The sequence below is a fragment of the Rhinichthys klamathensis genome, unplaced genomic scaffold, assembly GCF_029890125.1.
Source record: "Rhinichthys klamathensis goyatoka isolate OS25496 unplaced genomic scaffold, OSU_Roscu_1.1 h1tg000127l_1, whole genome shotgun sequence".
Taxonomy (NCBI): Eukaryota; Metazoa; Chordata; class Actinopteri; order Cypriniformes; family Leuciscidae; genus Rhinichthys; species Rhinichthys klamathensis.
The window spans coordinates 59,698-79,919 of NW_026606664.1; the positions used below are offsets into that span (position 1 = coordinate 59,698).

Genomic DNA, 20,222 nt, shown 5'->3' on the forward strand with positions numbered 1-20,222 from the left:
ACATGATATAGTGTAGGAAGAGGGGTTTTGTCTTACCATTGCAGTTTAGGAACACAAGGGTAGGATGGAAGTTTTGTTACCATCCTGACTAGCGATTACAGTGCATACTAACATATGTTATAATACAAATAATGAACCGAGCGCATGTAACTACAGATCTGCCCACTCACACCTAATCACAGTGCAAAATTGTATATAGGTCTAATATTAGAATATATACTTTAAATAAGAGATAATTATATTATTTAGGCCTATAATATTATTTATATGTATTATAAGAATCATAGAATATAATTAACAGTGCATTTCTTTCTCAATGTCTTCACCCGGACATGGAATTGTAATTGGTGGTCTGATTGAACTCTTGAGACTTTATTTGGAAAGAAAACAAAGTTTGCTGAGCTCATTTGTAGTCATAGCTGTGGCCGCTGAATAGATGGTCATCAATACATGTCTGGCTACTGCAGTTCTGGACTGACAGGAACGTGCCCAGTAGAACATGGCTAAAGTAAACTACATTTGCAAACCGAATAAGATCAAAAGTGTTTGACAACCACTTCTGGCTGATATGTCCTTAGGGTATGTAAAACTAAAGTTTGCATGTGGATTGAATTCATGTTTGTTCATGCCTACATAAATACATATATTATCGACATAGTACTTCTGGTTTAAAATATGCTAACTGGATAGGCAAACATTAAATGTACCAAGTACACTAGAATACAAATCTAGTCAAAATGATATTTATCATTTAGAGTAGTGCTATACATAATATTAAAGTGTGATACTTAATAACAACAAGCAGATTATTATTACAAATATTTAATAGGAATTTAGACAAATGTAAACAACAATTTACAAAGTACAAAGTTCAATGAAGCTGAATGCGAAAACCTTAAATTAAGCAAGGCTTGCAGATGTTGTAGTGGTATCTCAATTTTAAATTTTAAACATAGGGGAACAAAAAAAAGATATCCTAACAATTTTGTGACATTATTCACTTTCTGCAATCCAGATTACTATTTATAATTATATACTAGATATAATTACTAAGGCACTTAAAATGGGAAAAATACAAATGATTTCCAACATTTTAAACCGCAGATTATGGGATTCTGTTTGGTTCGTCGAAGAGAAAGGCAAGCCATTATTTCAGTAAGATTTACAATTCAAACAAAGATGATACATGTCGTACGTAAAACCTGATCCAGTACGCAGATTTAAAAAACAGATTCAGTCCCTCAATATCTGGTATCTGCGGCAAATCGTTTTGATTAAAATAAGTTGATTAAATACGTCTAAAGAGTTCTCTCTCACTTGAAACAAAGGAACAGACCCTAAAGCTTTTTCAAGGAGGACCATCGTGAGCATGTGCAGTCTTGCTCCGCCCCCTCCCGTCAGTCCAGTGGTTTGTGGGAGATGTAGTGCGAGTGTTTGTTCTCATTTCTCTCACACAGGTCCGTAATAGCCGAAATGGTTATGGTGCTCCACCTCGAAAGCTGTGTTTCTGCTCCTCGATTTCTGCTTCTGTCTCTGAACTCGAGTATTGAGGTGAAGGACGGACCTTGAAGAAATTCGCCACGTATCGCACCTGTAAGAGACAAGGAATGTTAGAAGAGTTAATGACCTCACAATGCTACACTTTAAAGGGATACTCCACTTTTTTTGGAAATAGGCTCATTTTACAACTCCCCCAGAGTTAAACTGTTGAGTTTTACCGTTTTTGAATCCATTCAGCCGATCTCCAGTTCTGGCGGTACCACTTTTAGCATAGCATACATCATTGAAGTGGACAAGACCATTAGCATTTCAAAAAAAAAAAAAAATGAGCAAATTTTCGAGATTTTTCCTATTTAAAACTTTTTAAAACTATTTAAAACTCTTCTGTAGTTACATCGTGCACTAAGACCGACGGAAAATGTAAAGTTGCGATTTTCTAGGCTGATATGGCTAGGAACTATACTCTCATTCCTGCATAATAATCAAGAAACTTCACTGCCGTACCATGAGTGCAGCAGGCGTAATGATATGACGCAGCGCCTGAAAATAGGCTACCTTCCGTCAACACAACGGAACTATTTTCAGGCGCTGCGTCATATCATAAAATATCATATCGGAAAAATATCGAAACTCTTTGGTCATTTTTTTTTTAGAAATGCTAATGGTCTTGTCCACTTCAATGATGTATGCTAAGCTATGCTAAAAGTGGTACCGCCAGAACCGGAGATCGGCTTAATGGATTCAAAAACGGTAAAACTCAACAGTTTAACTCTGGGGGAGTTGTAAAATGAGCCTATTTCCAAAAAAAGTGGAGTATCCCTTTAAACTGAATCCAGTCTGAAACCAGTCATACTGGTTTGGAACAACATGAGGGTGGGGAAAGGATGACAGATGTAAAATTTTTGGGTAAAATTGCTCTAAAAAGAAAAAGTGTTAACTTACAATGAGAATTGCAATGAGCGCCCCCTGGAGGAGCCCCACCAGCACGTCGCTCCAGTGGTGCTTATAATCGGACACGCGGGTGTAACCTACATACACAGCAAAGGCCACCAGGAAGAACTGGATGGTTGGCCTCAGAAGACGGGCCCATTTCGCATTCAGTCTGGCCTGCACATAGAACTAGGGAAAGAAAAGAAAAAGAGGTGTCTTTTATTTGCTGAATGATAATGACTTAATTTGCTGACAAGAAATAACGAAAGCAAATGGCGATTTTGTTTTGCTCTCTGATAGTTTCGTTAAATTAGTTCAAGGTTTTGCAAACTCTGCAACGAAAAACTCCTATTATTGTAAATACCCGCACAAATTTGAACTTAATTTTTTTTAACTAAATTTTGAACTATTCCTCATTGTGTCCTATTTATGTCATATCTATACTATGCTTCAAAAACAGTTGCTCCTTACAATGCTACATTTGACAAATGGACCTGTTTGGCTGCAAAATTGTTGGCAAAATTTTCCGAATGTGACCGAATTTTATGAAGCACAGCTCACATACAAGTCTCTTTGAAACCAAGCAGATTTCTGTTGGCGAACACTGCGAATTTGGATCACGACGATCCATACTGATATGACTGAATTTGCTGAAAAACAGTAAAAGTGACCGCACATTTAACCCTCTGGTGATGCTCGTGTGACGGTCCAAAATTACCAACAATATATTTTTTTTCAATAAAATGAATGTTCTATAATTTAGTTTGATAATGTGTTTTATTTAATATTTTGTATTTTAAGAGGATTTTATGGTACTTAAGTTGGTACCTGAAATTTTTCAACTTAAACTGTCATAAATCTTAAATATTTTGCACAGACTTAAGTTTGGTCTTTTTTTAAAGAAGACACGTGGCAAATTATTGTTGAAGTAAAAAAAAGAAAAAGGTTATAGAAGTTTAAGTTTATTATTATGTAATATATAAAATATTTTAAATAAATTATATTTTTTATTTTATATGAAATATATATTTTCCAAAACACATTTTACTCTAAACCTGTGAGAAAATCAAAGCCATAAATCTAAACAAGTTTTGTTCCAAATTTGAGGTCGATCAAACAATGAGCTTTCAGTAAGATTCCACTAGATTACATTTCGTTTCCCATTCCTTTCCAATGCAGTGAGACAATTTAATTCAGGACCATTTAACCTTTTTGAATCATTTCCATGATTGTGTATGTGTGTGTGTGTTCACATAGCAAGTGCCAAAACCTTTACCAAGTTTCATACCATTCTGATGAAGTAAAAAAAAAAAAAAAAAAAAAAAAAAATTATTTCAGCCCAAAAAGACTGAACAGCACCAGAGGGTTAGATCTGTACTTTTACTGACTCTAGTGAAATAAAGCCAAAACAAATAGTCCCACTCCCAAACTGTTGGTTGATCCCAAGGGTTAAATGTTTAGCGGGTAAGCATTCGATTGCTACACCACTCACCGCTAGAAACAGCATGCAGTACATCCCGAAGGAGGAGTGACCTGAATAGAAGGACAACCTACGACACACAAATCACATATAGTTCACAGAAATTCACTGAAATCAAAGCGTTTAAAGGATTTATGTTGAGAGACATACCTGGCTTCAGTCACATGATGCGAGTCACCAGTGCAGTTGATCAAAGCCACGTATCCTTTGCAGACTTTGGGAGCACACACTGCTAAGAAATGTGGACGTGGTCGCCCAATGGTGTACTTGGCCAAGTCCGTCAGTGATTGGCTGACAGCTCCCCCAAACAGGAAGGCGCCCAGCACCTTATAGATGGCCGATACATATTGATTAAAGGTAGAGTTGGAGTGAATTTTCTTGCTGTACACCAGATACGCTTCACCCGATGATATCTAGAGGAACAGAAGAGGTAAAAAGTTAAGTAACGTGATGCATTTCTGTAGCTTTCAACAAGGATCAAAACGGTTACGCTACATTAGGTTTGTCATAAATGTGTCAAACACGTCCATGAGCACAAAATGCTGTGTTGTTGTGCATAATAAACCCCTCTTCTGTGCAGAGTCATGAACGGACACTTTGTTGAGGATCAGCATGTGACTCAAGGGATGATGATGAGATCATGGGCGGGATGATGGAGATGAATGAATGAGGGACTCACGATAATGATAGTGCAGGTGATGGTGACTAGAGCCAGCGTCACGTGTGTGATGGTGTCCGGTCTTACGGGGTAACCGATGCTCTCGTCCTGGCAGTAGATCGCCCGCTCGTATGGCCGGGACGCGATATTCATTATAACAAAGGGCAGAGAAGCTACAGGAATAAGAAGAAGAGAGAATAAAAAAATAAATACATAGAGAGATAAATATCTGCTTCATAAATGATGAGTTAACAAATGTGGAGAATATACAGGGTGAATCTCCTGAAACCTGGAAAGAACCTCTCTGGGTCATATTTCACCTCAAAGAAAATACAATTTCCATATATTCATTACAATTAAAGACTTTTTTTTTACAGCCATTTCTCATAACCAAATACATATCAACAATACCAACATTATATTATTTTTATTATAATGTATATATTTACATGTATAAATCATTGTATGTTTGTTACACTGCCTTTTTTTTTTTTTAGGAAAATCATATATTAAATAAAAAATAAATTGCATAACTATTTATAATTAAATCAAATATAAAATAAATGGAAAAAAAAAATCTGTTGACTTATGGGTGAGATGTCAAGTTTTTTGTTATTGTTAAAGTAACTAAATAGCCAAAATTATTTTTTTCCATTGTGGCATTATTTTCATAAGCACATTTCCCAAACCATTTCTCACTACATTAATATAAAAAAAAACTATATATTTACATCATAAAGTATCGATATTCGATACCATTTTCGATATCACAGGGAAAATTGCCATATATACCTCCATTCAGATAATTTATCATCTCATAATTTTTGGATAATTTTGTTGTAATAGCTAGCTTACACACAGCACAGGCATAAAATAAGAACAAATAAACAAACTGCAAATGATAGCACAAATAAATACAATATAATACAGAGACAAATTAAATAAACATGGATTTAAGTTTTCCAGGTGGGTCTAACAGTAGTATTCAGGTAAGAAATACTACAGAAATTTGAGTAATCAAATGTGAAGACTATCCAGTGTTATTTTATTGTAAAAATACAGATTAATACTGCAATTACAGTTAGAAAAGTTATTCAGTCAAGTGCAGCAAGTGATTTTCTTAGTTTTTTTTTGTTGTTCTTCGATTAACATGACAGACAGGTTTATTAGGCCGCTGTCACTTTAAGAGCTTATGCGAGGATCCAAAATACTGTTACACAACATGTGTTTTCTCCATAGATTGTACAAAAATATGGACGTAGTGTCACCCGTAGGTTTCTGAAGAGCATTTTTGAAGCCCAAAGTAGGCGGAGCCGGCCGTCGCCATCTTGGCAGCGCGTCAAAGAAGCGGGATTAGCTGAGGTGACGTGACGCTAACAGACAAAAGACAAATGGCTAGTAGTGACAAACGGCAATCCACCTGTCACTCAAGTGGCCACGCCCTTAATTATGCAGAACTTTAAGGCTTAATATCATTTAAACGAATGAGTTATAAAAATTCACCCCCTCACAGTTGGCATGAAGGGCAAAATTAGCTATATAGACTAAAACCACTTTTTGTACGAGCCTGTAAGCATTTTTTTTTTCTGCTGTAAAGTTGGAGATGTTAACATGAGGGTCTGTTGGATTCAAAAGAGAGATCGGAAGGTTGCCACTTGGTTTTCTCTCAACCATTTACGTTCCAAAACTGACTAAACTATATTTACTTTAACTGACTGTATAGACTTTTTTAGAAACACTCATCTGAATTCAGTCATGGAAGCAGCGTGTATTTATAGTACCTCTTTTTTCCAGAGTCACACGGAAACACATTTATCCCACAGCTATGAGGAAGTCACCTGACCACACCGTCTTAACCCAAAACATGTTGTGTGCCATATCATAAACATTCCTGTACACACCCACAGCCTAGACATCCTTTCCACAACGCCTTGGTCGGTGGACTGATGTGGCTGGAGATGCACATGTCTGAATGCTGCACAGCGTGATCCTTTAATGAATGGAAAATGTCCTTGGGACATTTGGAAATGTTACAAAATCACTCTCCAACCACGTGATCCTACGCCACAGCACTTAAAGGACACCGTAAGAGCAATTCTACTTCCTGAAATTCCATTTTCTGGACATATAATAACACAGTGTTCTAGTAAGTTTGCATATCTTTAACTGCCAGAAAATATTCTGCTGTTTGAATGGAATATACTTGTGTAGATTTGTTAAGCAGGCTAAGAATGTAAAGGACCTTGTTTCTTCCAGTCAACATCAGGGACGGAGTGTCAGGAAGATGCTACATCAGCAGGAAAACATGCAGTCTGTTGGTACAAGCCAAAAATATGATTCTGGACCTTATGGTTGACTCAGTTTATGTCTAAATAAATATGGATGAGCAGCATCCCACACAAATCTAGGATTGCCCAAGTGCCATTTATACCACTGCAGTATTACAATGTACAAGAGCATTTGTGAGACAGATGGTCAGGTCCATCACAAAATGTAACTCTGGGCTCACTGTGATATTTACACATGGTTTATTCTTCAATATTATTCTACAAGGGCCATTAAAAATATATATACAAACAAGCTCATAATCTGTACATATGGAGCTTTCAGCTTACTAACAGAATTTAGAATAATATATTCCAACTAGAAAAAAAAATCCCTCAAAGAAATGTTTACAAATGGTTTTTGTTGTTAAAACAACAAAGCATTATGCTGGATAAAACATGGTAGCAATGTCTAAAAATTCATATGAATGTTCTAGGTGACTGATGAATGAAAACATATGGAACACCAGGGAAACATACAAGAAAATGAGAAGTTTACCTGGTTTTAAACTCGTCTTTTGTCAGTTTATCGACAGAGAAAAAGGGTTTATTACTGAATTGAATTGTTGGGTCATATGAAAAAACAACCAATAATCACTTTAGCAAGTTAATCTTGAAGCTGAATGACAACTAAAAATTCAATAATTGAAATTTAATTGTAAAGTTTTAGCACTAGAGATGTTGAACTAAATCCATGAGAAAAGTTGAAATGCAATGGAGCAAAATACGTATCCAAAACAAGTCATTTTGAGTTTCAATGTATTCTTGAGACGTTCACGTCACGACAAGAAACAAAGAGTAATCGAGTCATAGAGAGTCACTTAACAACAAATGAGTGTCTTTGTATTCCAAAAACAAAGAACAACGGTTTTTGAAATGACACTGTATTTCCATACACTGGCTTGGACAGTGAGAACACACACACTCACTCGTTACAAAACACCATAATGACATCCTCAATGGTGCACTAATAAAAACATACTGCTCATGTAACCATGCTCCAAAAACAGTCATTAGTTTTTACCACTGTATATTGCTTCTTTTTTTTAAACATTCACAAATGTTTTCTCTTTTGTTTTGCAGCAAAACAAAAAAAAGTGGGTTTTTTTAAAAAATATTTACAAATATGTTTTGTTTTCTTTTGTTTCGCAGCTTGCAAAACAAAAAAAACAAAAAATGTTTTAGGAAAAATATTTACAAATATGTTTTGATCTCTTTTGTTTTGCACATTACAAAAACTTTTTGAAAAATATTTACAAATATGTTTTGATCTCTTTTGCTTTGCACATTACAAAAACTTTTTTTAAAAAATATTTACAAACAGGTTTTGTTTTGTTTTGTTTTGTTCAAACCTCCTGGGGGAAAAAAACTTTACCTTAAATAGTTCACTTTAACCAGTTAGCTCGAAAGGATGTGATCCACTTGCTGAAAACGGTACTGAATGTAAACCCCTAGTTTTGTGGCCATTAAGGAGATTTACCGTTTACGAACAATGAAAGAAAAAATAAACTATCCCTCAGGCCTCATTGATCATCATGTGAAGGGACTCGAGACCCCAAACAATGGCTACAGTTTTAACACTCACTTGAGATTCAGACACTTTGAGGATCTGGAGCTGAGCTTGGATTTCCTTTTCTGTTTGCCAGCTGTATAGGCTAATCTCCAAACAAATGAAAATAAATGCCCAATAAAACTTAAGTCACATTTTTCCTTCTTCCTCTCCAGGCTTTTCAACTCTTGAGAGAACAAAAAGACGGGTAAGACTGAAAGGCCTTTGATACAGATTTTTATGGTCAATGGAAAAATAAAGAATGAACCCTGAGTACATTTTTTTTTATTTCAAACTGTCATTGATTAATGCCAAACACAATTAAAACACCTAGAAACACTAAGAACGAAGTCTAAAATGTCAACTTTACAGTTAAAAAGGCTAAGCACTATATTCTGGTACTCGTCAGAGAAATTCATGAGCATTACTTCTGAAATATCTTCCAGATTGTGTTCCCAGGGAATTAAGTCAGTATAAGGTAAAAGGTCAAAGAACTTCAAACGGTTCGAGTTCAAAGCCTCAGTTGGCAGGTGCGAGCTTGGCGGTCGTTTAATTACGCAATGAAACGGGACTGCAGGGAGAGATGTGGCGCTTAGAAGTGAGAGGGCAAGAAGTCTTGAAGAAAGTCACGGTTGACACCCAACACATTGCAATATTGGGGCTGCACTGAAAATCGAACCTCGTCTCAACTGCCACCAGCCGTCACCCATCAACCATTCCCTGAAACAAATTAGTTCCATTTGAAGGTACAGGAAGTCAAATTTCCTGTAAAACATTAAGGGACCCCAGTTTGGTATGAGCTCTTTTTATGAGCCCATGGACTGTGTTTTTCCCCCCCTTCATGCTATGGAAGTAAAGGCAATGTACTCTAGTTTCTTAACTGAATAGTTCATTAATTAAAAGTCGGTCATTTACCCAACATCATGCACTTTTTACATGAAAAAAGTTGAAGAATGAAAGAAGACTATACAACTTCTGCTCTATATTCCGCGTCTTCCAAAGTCATAAGTCATAGCCTGGAATTTAAGTCATTATTCACTGAAAGTCTTGCTTAAAAACAGTGTTATTTTAGTATTATTCATATACTATTCTAATATTCAAATAATATTTAGAATTAGCTTTTATTTTTATATTTTCAGTTTAGTGTGCTTTAGCAATGTTGTATATGCCTTGGTAATTTTGCTTTATTTCTTTTTTTAAATGTATATTTAGTTTTATTTGATATGTATTTCAGTTTTAGTAATTTTAGTACTTCAAAAACCTATTTTGTTTCAGTTAGTTTTCCCACCAATACATTTCATCTTTAATGAACTTGATTTATAATAGTTTTAGTTTTAGTAAACAATAACAACATTGTTTGACAGTCTTGGTCACCATTATCTTTGATCGTATGTGGCGGCGCTCGGTTCCACAGAACAAAGAACGTGATATAGTTTTGGAATAACATGACGGCAAGCAAGGAGTAAACCATGAAGTCATTGTAATATTTTAACCAGGGTTGAAAAGTTTCCAGACCTTTTGGAAATTTTCTAAACTTTTGGAAAGTTTCTAGAAATTTACAGGAAATTTTCAGGCCCTTTGCAACCCTAATTTTAAGTTGAGTTGAGTTTAAGTTGCATTAGTTGAGTTGAGTTGCATTAGTTGAGTTGCTACAAAGCAATAAATCAAGAGGGGGAGGAGAGAGTAAAATGTTTCTGGGTTGGTGAGTGCTGAAGTGTTGAAGGACCGAGGATTCACATACTTTTGCCCATCCCACAGACAAAAATGAGCTTGCCACTCCTGTAGTCTCCACCTCATTCATTCATGGTTTCTCAGTTTGTTTGGAGCATCCTCCTTCACAAACACTATAAATATGAAGGGCTGAACTGAGTGTTGCTTTATTTGGTTCAATCTGATGTGCAGTTATGGTATGTAGGATGATAATTGTTGGCAATCTGAGTTAACCGAGTTTGAAACGGTTCCCCTCACACCGCTGGACTGAGGAACGCCAGAGCCATTATTGGACCAAACCAACAGTTTCATTCAGTATACAAAAGAGAAGGTTCACCCAAAAATGTAATTGCTATACTCACCCTTGTGTTATTCCAATTGGTGAAGTTAGAACAGGAAAGCAGAAGTTTATCAGAATGTCTGAGCTGCTCACTTTCCTACAATGAAAGTGAATGGGGACCAGGGACTGTACAGGTTCAAAGAGGACAAAGAATATGCATTACAGGAGTAGTTTAGATGACATGTGCACTATATTCCAAGTCTTCTGAAGGCATAATGATGCTTTGGTGTGAGGACTAAACAAATTGAAGTTGGTATGTAAGTCTTGGTCACCATTCACTTTCATTAAAGGGAAAAGAGCAGCTTGGACACTGCTATAAATAACTCCTTTTGTGTATCACAGAAAATCTTATACAGAACAAAAATCCACAGGGAATAAAGCATAGAGGGACAGTAAATGACACAATTTTCATTTTTGAGTGAACTTTCCCTTTAGGATCAGCTTACAGTAGCTCAGCTATTTTCAATCCAATTTTTTTTTCACCTCAAGGTTGTGGTACACTGTAAACGTCTTTTTGCTGTGAAACCTTAAAAAAACGATAAACTAAAAATGACTTTTACATTGTTAGTAATATTTCAAGACAAACACTTACTGGACAGAAGCAACTTAAGTTTACATTATTATCCATAGATATATATACATTAAAAAAAAAATTCACTTTAAAATCTGACTATCAAATATGATCAGGCTTTTGATGAAAGTTAATTTTTACTCTCAATTATCTCTCAAGCATAATTGTCTTGCATTACATTATATGTTTTGTTAAGCTTTGATCATAAAACTGAGCATTTAAATGTCATCTTACGAAGTCATATTATTGTGAGATTTAGAGTGACATCTGATATTTATGTGCATTTTATGTAAGTGGTCTGTTATACTGTTATAAAGATCTCACTGATTTTACAAACTATCAGAATGTAATCTTACTTTTTGGCCATATAAATATCAGTGACTGCACCAAATTGCATATTTTTGCAATTGTGTGGGTTTTTTACTTCTCAAATATGAGCTCCATATTCTCCTATATCATATATGAGCAATACATTCTGATATATTAAATACTCAAAAAAAAAAAAAAAAAGACGATTGTCTAATAAACTGCCTTCGGCCTTCTGACTATAGCTTCCCAAGTTACACACTATTTAATAGTAGGCTAGTTAACCATGTGAAGCCTGACAAATAAAGTAAAAGTTTCAAAGTAGCTTTCCCAACACAGGCAATGTTGGTCCAAGAAACTGAAATTCTGTGAACCTTTAGCTGATATGTTTACAGTAAATCTGAATTGCACTGCTTGCAGTTTCAAGGACATACGAGTTGGTGAATTTCCAGTCACAGGACTTGAAAATAAGAAAACCCTGGCGAAAAACCCAATTGTTTTTGGCTACACCACACAGCCTGTGGGGAGTAGCCTGTTTTCTTAGGGTCGGCTTTGACCTTCAGCCCTGACATTGGCTAACCACCTTTCATTATCAAACCCCATTATCAAACCCTATGTTTTTATTGACCGCTTGTATTCTAACTCCTTTTCAGGCATTTCAACAAATATATTAAGCTTTCAACATCTTACTTGATCCATTCTGGCTTCATTTCAACATTTGAAACCCAGCTCATAGCGGCTGAATCCACAAAGATCACGTTCGGTTTCTACTCTGAAGATGAAAATGAGATGTTCTAGACTTTCTTTGTGGGTTTTCTGGAGTACCATCATAAGTGTTACAAAAATACAAGCCTGTCGCCCCTTAAGTGAGAGTTTTGAGGGCGGTCTGTCTGCCGGCAGCACTCCCTGAGCGGTAGTTTGGCAAGGACGCCTGACTCATTTGGAAGCTATGTGCTGAGCGTACAACCTCGCAGGAGAGTCTGGAATCCTACTTCAAGAAGAAACACCCGCCCTCCTCCTCTTTTCTTTCACCATACACCAAAGTCTATCCGTCCCAGCCCTCTACCTCCCCACGCTAATGCTAGTGTGTGATTTACACTCTTGGAAACCATGGAAATGTATAATATTGCGTGGGAAACAGGTTAGCTGGTACGCTAATAGTGTTTTGCTTTAAAAATAGCTTCTGTGATTAATGTAACAGCATCATTATGTTAATGGTCTCATGATGTGACCAATTTCTGAACAATTTTGTTGATGCTGCAATTGCTATCTCATACAGACGGTTCTGAACAAGTTTATCCAAGACCTAAAATATAAAGAATGATGGTTACAACATCCTGCACTTGTTCTTGTCGTTCTCCCATATTTCGCCAGTAGTTTTAGGAAATGAATCCAAATCGTGTGGCAATATGTCTTTATAGGTTATTGCGCAATGATGCTAAAAAACCTTCACTATTCCTTGCTGGTGGAACCTCATACCCGAACAGCTGGCTTTTTCACTTTTGTTCAGTTTACTATTTAACTGTCACGCATAGTCTTTATCTCCATCGCTGTCCTAGCTTGCAGTTTGAAAATTTTTTGTATTGCAGCACTCATGTTTCATTACTACTTTACATGAATCACTCGCTGTAGCGTTCCTCATTCGTAAGTCACTTTGGATTAAAGGATCTGCATACAGGTCCTGTAAGCAATATAACAATTATCTTTGTGTTGAGAAAATTGTCAAAAATACCAATAAAATGCAATGTAAAAAGGTGCCTGTTAAAACAGTTTAACGGAGGCCGGCTAGTAAGAGTTGTTTTCGTAAACCTCACTCCCCTGGCCTCAAGAGGCGCACTAGAGACTGTGGCTGTGGTCTTTAGCGTCCTTGTTATAGCATCTGACTCCCATGCCAGAAATGCTGGTTTGAATCCCGCTCGGAGTGGTGCAAGTAGAAATGGAGAGGTTAAGTTAGCCGCTTTTCCCCTTTCAGGCCAATGTGAGCCTGTGCTAACGTGCCGGGCGGGGCCACTAGCCTCGGACCTCAAGCCCCGAAGTCAAAATCAATTTGCGTTTCCACTGTCGGCCCCGTAGCCCCGCAGCGCTACCCTAAAACCCTCCCTTAATACGCCTTCAGAGAACAACGTCACAAATCCCACATCACCAGCATGGTGAAGCTAGCTGACTGAAAACTAGCTAGATTGTAGAATTAACATGACGTTTGGTCTTTACTTAAAGACTTACGCATCGATATTTGACCAATAAATTACCCTATCATTTTTTCACAGTGACAGTAATTTATTATTGTGTGTCAGGACTGCACATCAACAGGGAAGAGATGGATGAAACATGAAACCAAATAAATACATGATTATAATCATATATGATTTGTTGAAGTTCTTCAAGCAGTCTTTGGTATTTTCCATAACCATGTGTATTTATTATGGCAATGTATAGCATAAGAAGCCTTTAGAATCGCATGTAAATAAAAAATAGATTAGAATCCCCATCGTATCACACAAAGAAGTTATTTCAGAAACTCTCTGGTGTCTGAAAGTGAGTTTTGAGCTTTAAGCATAGTTTTAAATGTCTTAAATGTTGGAGTTAGCTGGTAGTCTGATATGAAGCATGGGAAGCAATGTTGTATATGCCTTGGTAATTTTGCTTTATTTATTTTTTTAAACGTATATTTAGTTTTATTTGATATGTATTTCAGTTTTAGTAATTTTAGTACTTCAAAAACCTATTTTGTTTCAGTTAGTTTTCCCACCAAATATTTATATAGGAATACATTTCATCTTTAATGAACATGATTTCTAATAGTTTTAGTAAACAATAACAACATTGCTTGACAGTCTTGGTCACCATTATCTTTGATCGTATGTGGCGGCGCTCGGTTCCACAGAACAAAGAACGTGATATAGTTTTGGAATAACATGACGGCAAGCAAGGAGTAAACCATGAAGTCATTGTAATATTTTAACCAGGGTTGAAAAGTTTCCAGACTTTTTGGAAATTTTCAGAACTTTTTAGCAGCAGTGTTGTCCCTCTCCTGACTCCGCCTTTGTTTCTGAACACTCCTCAAGCCCCAGTTGACCCGCTTTGGACCAAGGTATTAGGCGGGCCAATAACCCACTGGCCGTTAGCCCAGAGGAAACCCTGAGGAGGCCCGATCAAGCCCTGGAAGTGACAGTGGAAACGCGACTGGCCCTGGCACACACTAGCATGATCGCTTTTGGGCCGACAGTGGAAACGCGGCTATTGGTGCCGTGACCCGGATGGGAGTGAGGTTTAGTGGGGTGAGTGTAACAGAGGCCAGCTAGGAGGAGCTGTGCATGTAAACCTCACTTCCCTGACCTCATGAGGCGCACTAGTGACTGACACTAGAGGCAGTGGTCTTTAGCATCTTGTTAGCGCACCCGCCTCCCATGCTGGAAATTCTGGTTCGAATTCTGCATGGAGCAATGCGAGTAGAACCGGGGAGGTTACATTGGTGCCGTGACCCGAATCGGAGTGAGGTTTAGAAGGGTGAGTGTAACAGAGGCCAGCCTCAAGAGGCGCCCACCTCCCATGCCGGAAACGCTGGTTTTGGAGCGATGCGAGTAGAACCGGAGGGATTACAATTTCACAATATAATATTAAGAACGTTAAGAAGTAAAGAGCTTTATTAAAAACATACCAAAACACACTAGAGGTACCTGGAATGAAGGCCTGGGAAGTCCTTCAGTACCGAGCCAAATGCTCAGCTTTTTATTGACAGATAAGCTTAGATAATTCTCACCAATTTCACTTTCACTGAAGTAAAATGCTGATCTTCTGGCTTTGACGTGCTGTATCAGTACAGAAGAACAGAGGCAGAATATTAAATGTCAACTCTTTTTTCTGTCAGTACTCAATGACTGATGATGTAAAATATCATAAAGAAGACCAGCATACAGGCAGCAGTAAAATACACACCTTTAGCTTGTGAGCGAAACCAAAAGCCAGACTGTGTTTGTGTGGAGGGAAAGTTTACTTTAAAGTGGTGGGCTGGATTGGATGTCAAATACAGGGCTGGGAAAAGGATATTAAGTCCCTGAAACACTTACCGAATTCACAGTCAACTGGATTCTGGGACTTTTCTGTTGTTAATACAGCAATCTGAGAGGCTGATATTTATTTGAAAATGACTGAATATTTCCACCTGTGCTGCAGTAAATCTTTCTGTACTTTCATTACCTCAAGGTCAAATGTCTCAAATGTATAGGACTTTGAACTATCTTTTATGTCCTTGTAGATTAATCAGAAACCAAATTATCCATACATAATGTAGTAATGGGTTTCTTAGCTGTGGCCTTACTCCCATACATTACATTAATTTCTAGCAGAAAGCAGTACATTTGAATATATTTTCAAAAAGTTGGAAATTCTTTAATAAGGTTTGTAATAATGACGGAATGTTCATATTTGGTAAACTATCCTGTTGTACGAAAAATATTGTTGGTCTTTTTATGTAAACTCTTAATGGTTTGAATGAATGAATGATTCAATGACTCACTCATTTACACTTCACTTGTTTCATTACTGAATGAATCAGATTTCTTGAAAGAATCTCTTGACTGAATGATTCAATGACAAATAAATTTAGCAGGCGCTTGTCACCAACTACTAGTGTAAGAATGTACTCAATACAATATTTATTAGAAGCGTCAAGTTACTTTCAAAAGGTGATTTATCCTTTTTTTCCGAACTGTAAACTTTTATCCCAGTACTTCTGTGATAATCTGAATAATTGGAACACAGAAATAATGAAACCGTTAAAAAGACTCTTTGTGAAGCTGTTTCATACTTAATAACTGCTCTCTCTGGGTCAGCGGCAGCGCAAACAGATTTGAATCGCTGTGATCATACTTGTCAAAGGTTTAATATACAGTTCAATCATTGTCCCTTCACAGGGGGTTTGATTGACATGCGATCTGACCAATCATCATCCGCCGAATCCGCCATTTTGTCCGACAGTTAATCATGCAGATCTAGCCTACTATTTTGCTTTTTGCTTATTTCAGTTTTAGTAATTTTAGTACTTCAACTTGGCAGGAAAACATTAAAAAATTTAATATATTCTTTATCAATTTTTTTTTTTTGATTTCAAAATCATATGTAACGCATATCTTACGCTAAGAATGTGGCACATCCATTTTAACGTAGCCTAGATTTGAATAAGAATTTCCCTTTTCTCGCTTTGGTCATTGACCCTCCTATAGCCTAAATGCAAGAAAAGAAACATCTGAAATTGTCCTAACCATTTGATGCCCTTTATAGACTAGACGGACAATATTGTCCATCCCTGTCTACAACACGGATCATTTCAAAACGAGAGACACTTGCACCTGATGGTAAAGGTGTAAAGGTGAAGGATCATGCCTAGGGCACATTCTAGCCCTCGTGAAATCCAAAGCTGAAGGTTGGAGAACACAGACTTCAAAGGGCAGGTGCAGAAACTTCATCTCCTCATAGTAGGGTTTCCTCATGCGGTTAAGAAAAACAGGCTCAAACACAATGTTTCCAAAGGAAGTAATGGTCATGACGGTTCACACTCACTTTAGCACTGATGCAAGTCGAATCTTTCAGTACATGTGACTGTGTTAGGATGTTTATGGTCATTGAGTTTGTCTCACAGTTGGTCTGCAAGCAAACCCCTAAATAAAGCCAAAAATTCAAGACGAGGAACATTTCTGTGGCACTACAGGCTGCCAAACACTGTGGGAAATACTGACAGGCTTGGATCACATTTCCATAAACAAATACTCAACTTCCTGAACGTGTAAAATCAAGGAAAAAGAAGCAAGGATGAATGCAACTCAGCCTTCAACACAGAGAACACACCCCCCAATACATATTTAAATATGAAAATCTTCTAAAGATAGGCCCCTCAACATGGCCATTGTCAACTAAAGCACCTGTTTTTGTTTCCGCAATAAGATATTATAAATGAAATATCTACAAAAGTCAAAAACACTTCCAGATCAGTTGTAAATATATATTGCATTATATTGGAGTTAAGTGCAAAGCCAAGCTAAGTCAATTTTGCAAGGTTGTATGTAAACTTGTGAGAAAAACAAACCTGATTAAAAAAAAAAAAAAAACTGACACACAACAAATGCATATTTTAATTTTAAATGTCTAATAATAATCAATGTTCAGTAATCATTTTAAGTGATCTAATAACATTAGTATAAATGTATAAATAAATAAAAATAAAATAATAAATAAATCGGTCAATCAGATTAGTCTCTCTTGCACATACACAGGTTAAACATAAACCTGTTTTTACATACTTGCATATTTTACGTATTGTTGTCACAAAGCACTAACTGAAAACAAGCTTTTTGGTTCCTTATAAAATACATATTTTTTCCTCAAATCATTTTGTTGATTAAAAAACGTACGTCAGTGTATGTTATTTGTCAACAACCCAGTTACATAGCCTAAGATATATTGTTTAAAAAGACAAATCCCAATAAAGAAATGAATAACGTTGTGAAAGCCCTCAAACAACAACTTGTAGCCCAAGTTTTGTTAATGAACTTCAGAATATAACACTTAACGTTGAAACATTGAACTCGCTTACCTACAACTACACACAGCACGTCAACCAGGACGAAGAGTCGCTTTTTCCTCAAGTCCGTCATTGTTTCTTTAGCTCGGATGCACGTTAAAACTAGCACTTTAAAAGTCACTTCATTTATGAGAAAGTGTCAAAGATAATCCACTTGGAAGAAGAAAAACAAACTGAACGCGACCAGTATTGCGAGTTCTTCCGGCTCTGCTGTTCTACCTGGGTTGCTCGTGCTTCACTTCAGCTCATAGGTGACGGTGAAACACTCGCGTCCTTTACGACTTTATATATCAAGAACCTCAAAGGCTGAAGGCAGCGCCGCGTAGGTGCACATATTGCTTTTGTTAAAGAAAAGACTTGTGTCCAGCCCTCGAGCAGATTTTAGAGGACGCATCCACTCCTTTTCCAAAAATAAAGCCACTGTGTTCCCACTCGCGCTTGCTCTCGCTCACCGTGTCACTGTCCACACCTTGAGCTGACAGTGGGAGGCGCATGCGCAGTCGCGCTGCCTGAATAAATCTCTGCACTTTGAGCTGAAGCGCAAAGCAGCATGACACACACATAGGCTATTTTTATTGCACATCATTCCATAATATTAAATTGGTAAATTAATTATACTACATGTATGTCACATTCATCATTACATCTGTTGCTGGACATGTTGTGATTTACAAGTAGGCCTAGGCCCATATCTGAGAATAGATAGATAGATAGATAGATAGATAGATAGATAGATAGATAGATAGATAGATAGATAGATAGATAGATAGATAGATAGATAGATAGATAGATATTTTAGTTTACTGTCTGAACACACCTCTGCCAATATGATATATGACACAAAATAATGTATTTTTAAAGGGAACACCTAACATATTTTTAGCACGTTAACATCGCCACACCCCAAAGGCTATACCTAACAATTGTTGGCTACTAGAACGTTATGGAAATACATTATTTGGTTCACCTAGGGTGTAGTAAACATTTTACTAGTTTAATTCCCGAATGCTTCATGGTGACGTTCAAATGCTTTCATAATGTAGCCTAGATATAGTTTAAACAACTATAGCTGATGAAATACTACTGAGTGGTTTATTGTACTGAGATGTGACGTCACTCACATCCGGATATAATGGCAGATTAATATTCTAATTAGTCATACAAAGTTTTTAAAGGTCAAGTCTAGAAGGTGTAAACCGAAGCTTGAGCCTTAGTTCAGTCTTCTTTATCCGCTTGCTTGACATTTCATTTGTATGTTAGCCTAATCTGCCCTCTAGTGGACACTGACAGACCATACAGTAAAACTACAGCAGCAGTTCGAGAATTATGTTGACAATACTAAATAGCTTTATTAATCAGTCGTATATACAAGACAGTCAGCCAGACAGACAGAGTATAGACATAGTTTGTTTTCTACTTTTTTATTATTATTTACAAAATATAATAACATGGACAATAAATCAATATAACAGGAGCAGTAATACATAAATTGCTTTAAAAAAGTAAAATAAGTCAAGGCAGTGCCTCCCTTTCGTATCTTCTAAACCTTGTGTAAATTACAGACAAAACAGAAAGCCAATTAGAAAACATGTTGAAGCTGAGCATATAAGGGGATGCGGATGATAATACATGATGCTTTTTAATCCTAAATAACAGAAGTCCAGTCACAAATGAGGTACTACACTAGATTTGACGGTGCCAGTTTGTCTGGGAAGTGAAGGATTCTGGGTAGTATGGTTGGCTGACAGGTTGTGGCTTCACGCAAAGACAACTGGCTGCAAAACCTGAGAAACTTAATAGAGTGAATCCGCCACTTACATCAGGATTTGTTGGCGAAGCATTTGGAGCGTATATTCATAACCCATTTAAAAACCCTCTTCAACACTTAGTACTGAAGTACCGACGGACCAGACCGAGAGGGAAACGATCGAAGCCCCTGAGGAACTTGTGTTTTTTTATTATTATTGCACAAAGAGAACCTACAACGGGAAAGCCAACAAATGAACGGACGAAGCAACTGCATTAGTAGTTCATTTTTGATGATATCTTCTTTACAAGTAAAACATTTTATGCTTTTGCAAAAAGAAATAGATTTAAAAAGTAAAGTTCTGAGAGCTTATAAGAACTACATGCAATGAAAGAAAACATTTACTGCGCAAGCGCTTACAAAATGAGACCATCAAATATTTCAAAGGGACTGTAAATTCTCACATATTTCCAAAGAGGCTTACAATTAGGTAGTTAAAAAACACTTTCATTGCATGTAGTAGTCTGACA

The 20,222-nt window shown here is 36.8% G+C and overlaps 1 protein-coding gene across 1 annotated transcript; it reads right to left on the reverse strand.

Moving 5' to 3' along the window:
• Positions 1-731: 731 nt before the first annotated feature.
• plpp2b (phospholipid phosphatase 2b) lies at positions 732-18,430 on the reverse strand. Its single transcript, XM_056256348.1, has 6 exons — positions 17,958-18,430; positions 4,590-4,741; positions 4,061-4,323; positions 3,923-3,980; positions 2,443-2,619; positions 732-1,591 (listed from the first exon to the last, which is right to left on the reverse strand). Exons 1-6 carry the CDS (start codon positions 18,016-18,018, stop codon positions 1,478-1,480), a joined length of 825 nt encoding a protein of 274 aa, XP_056112323.1. The 5' UTR covers positions 18,019-18,430; the 3' UTR covers positions 732-1,477.
• Between the last annotated feature and the right edge of the window lie 1,792 nt (positions 18,431-20,222).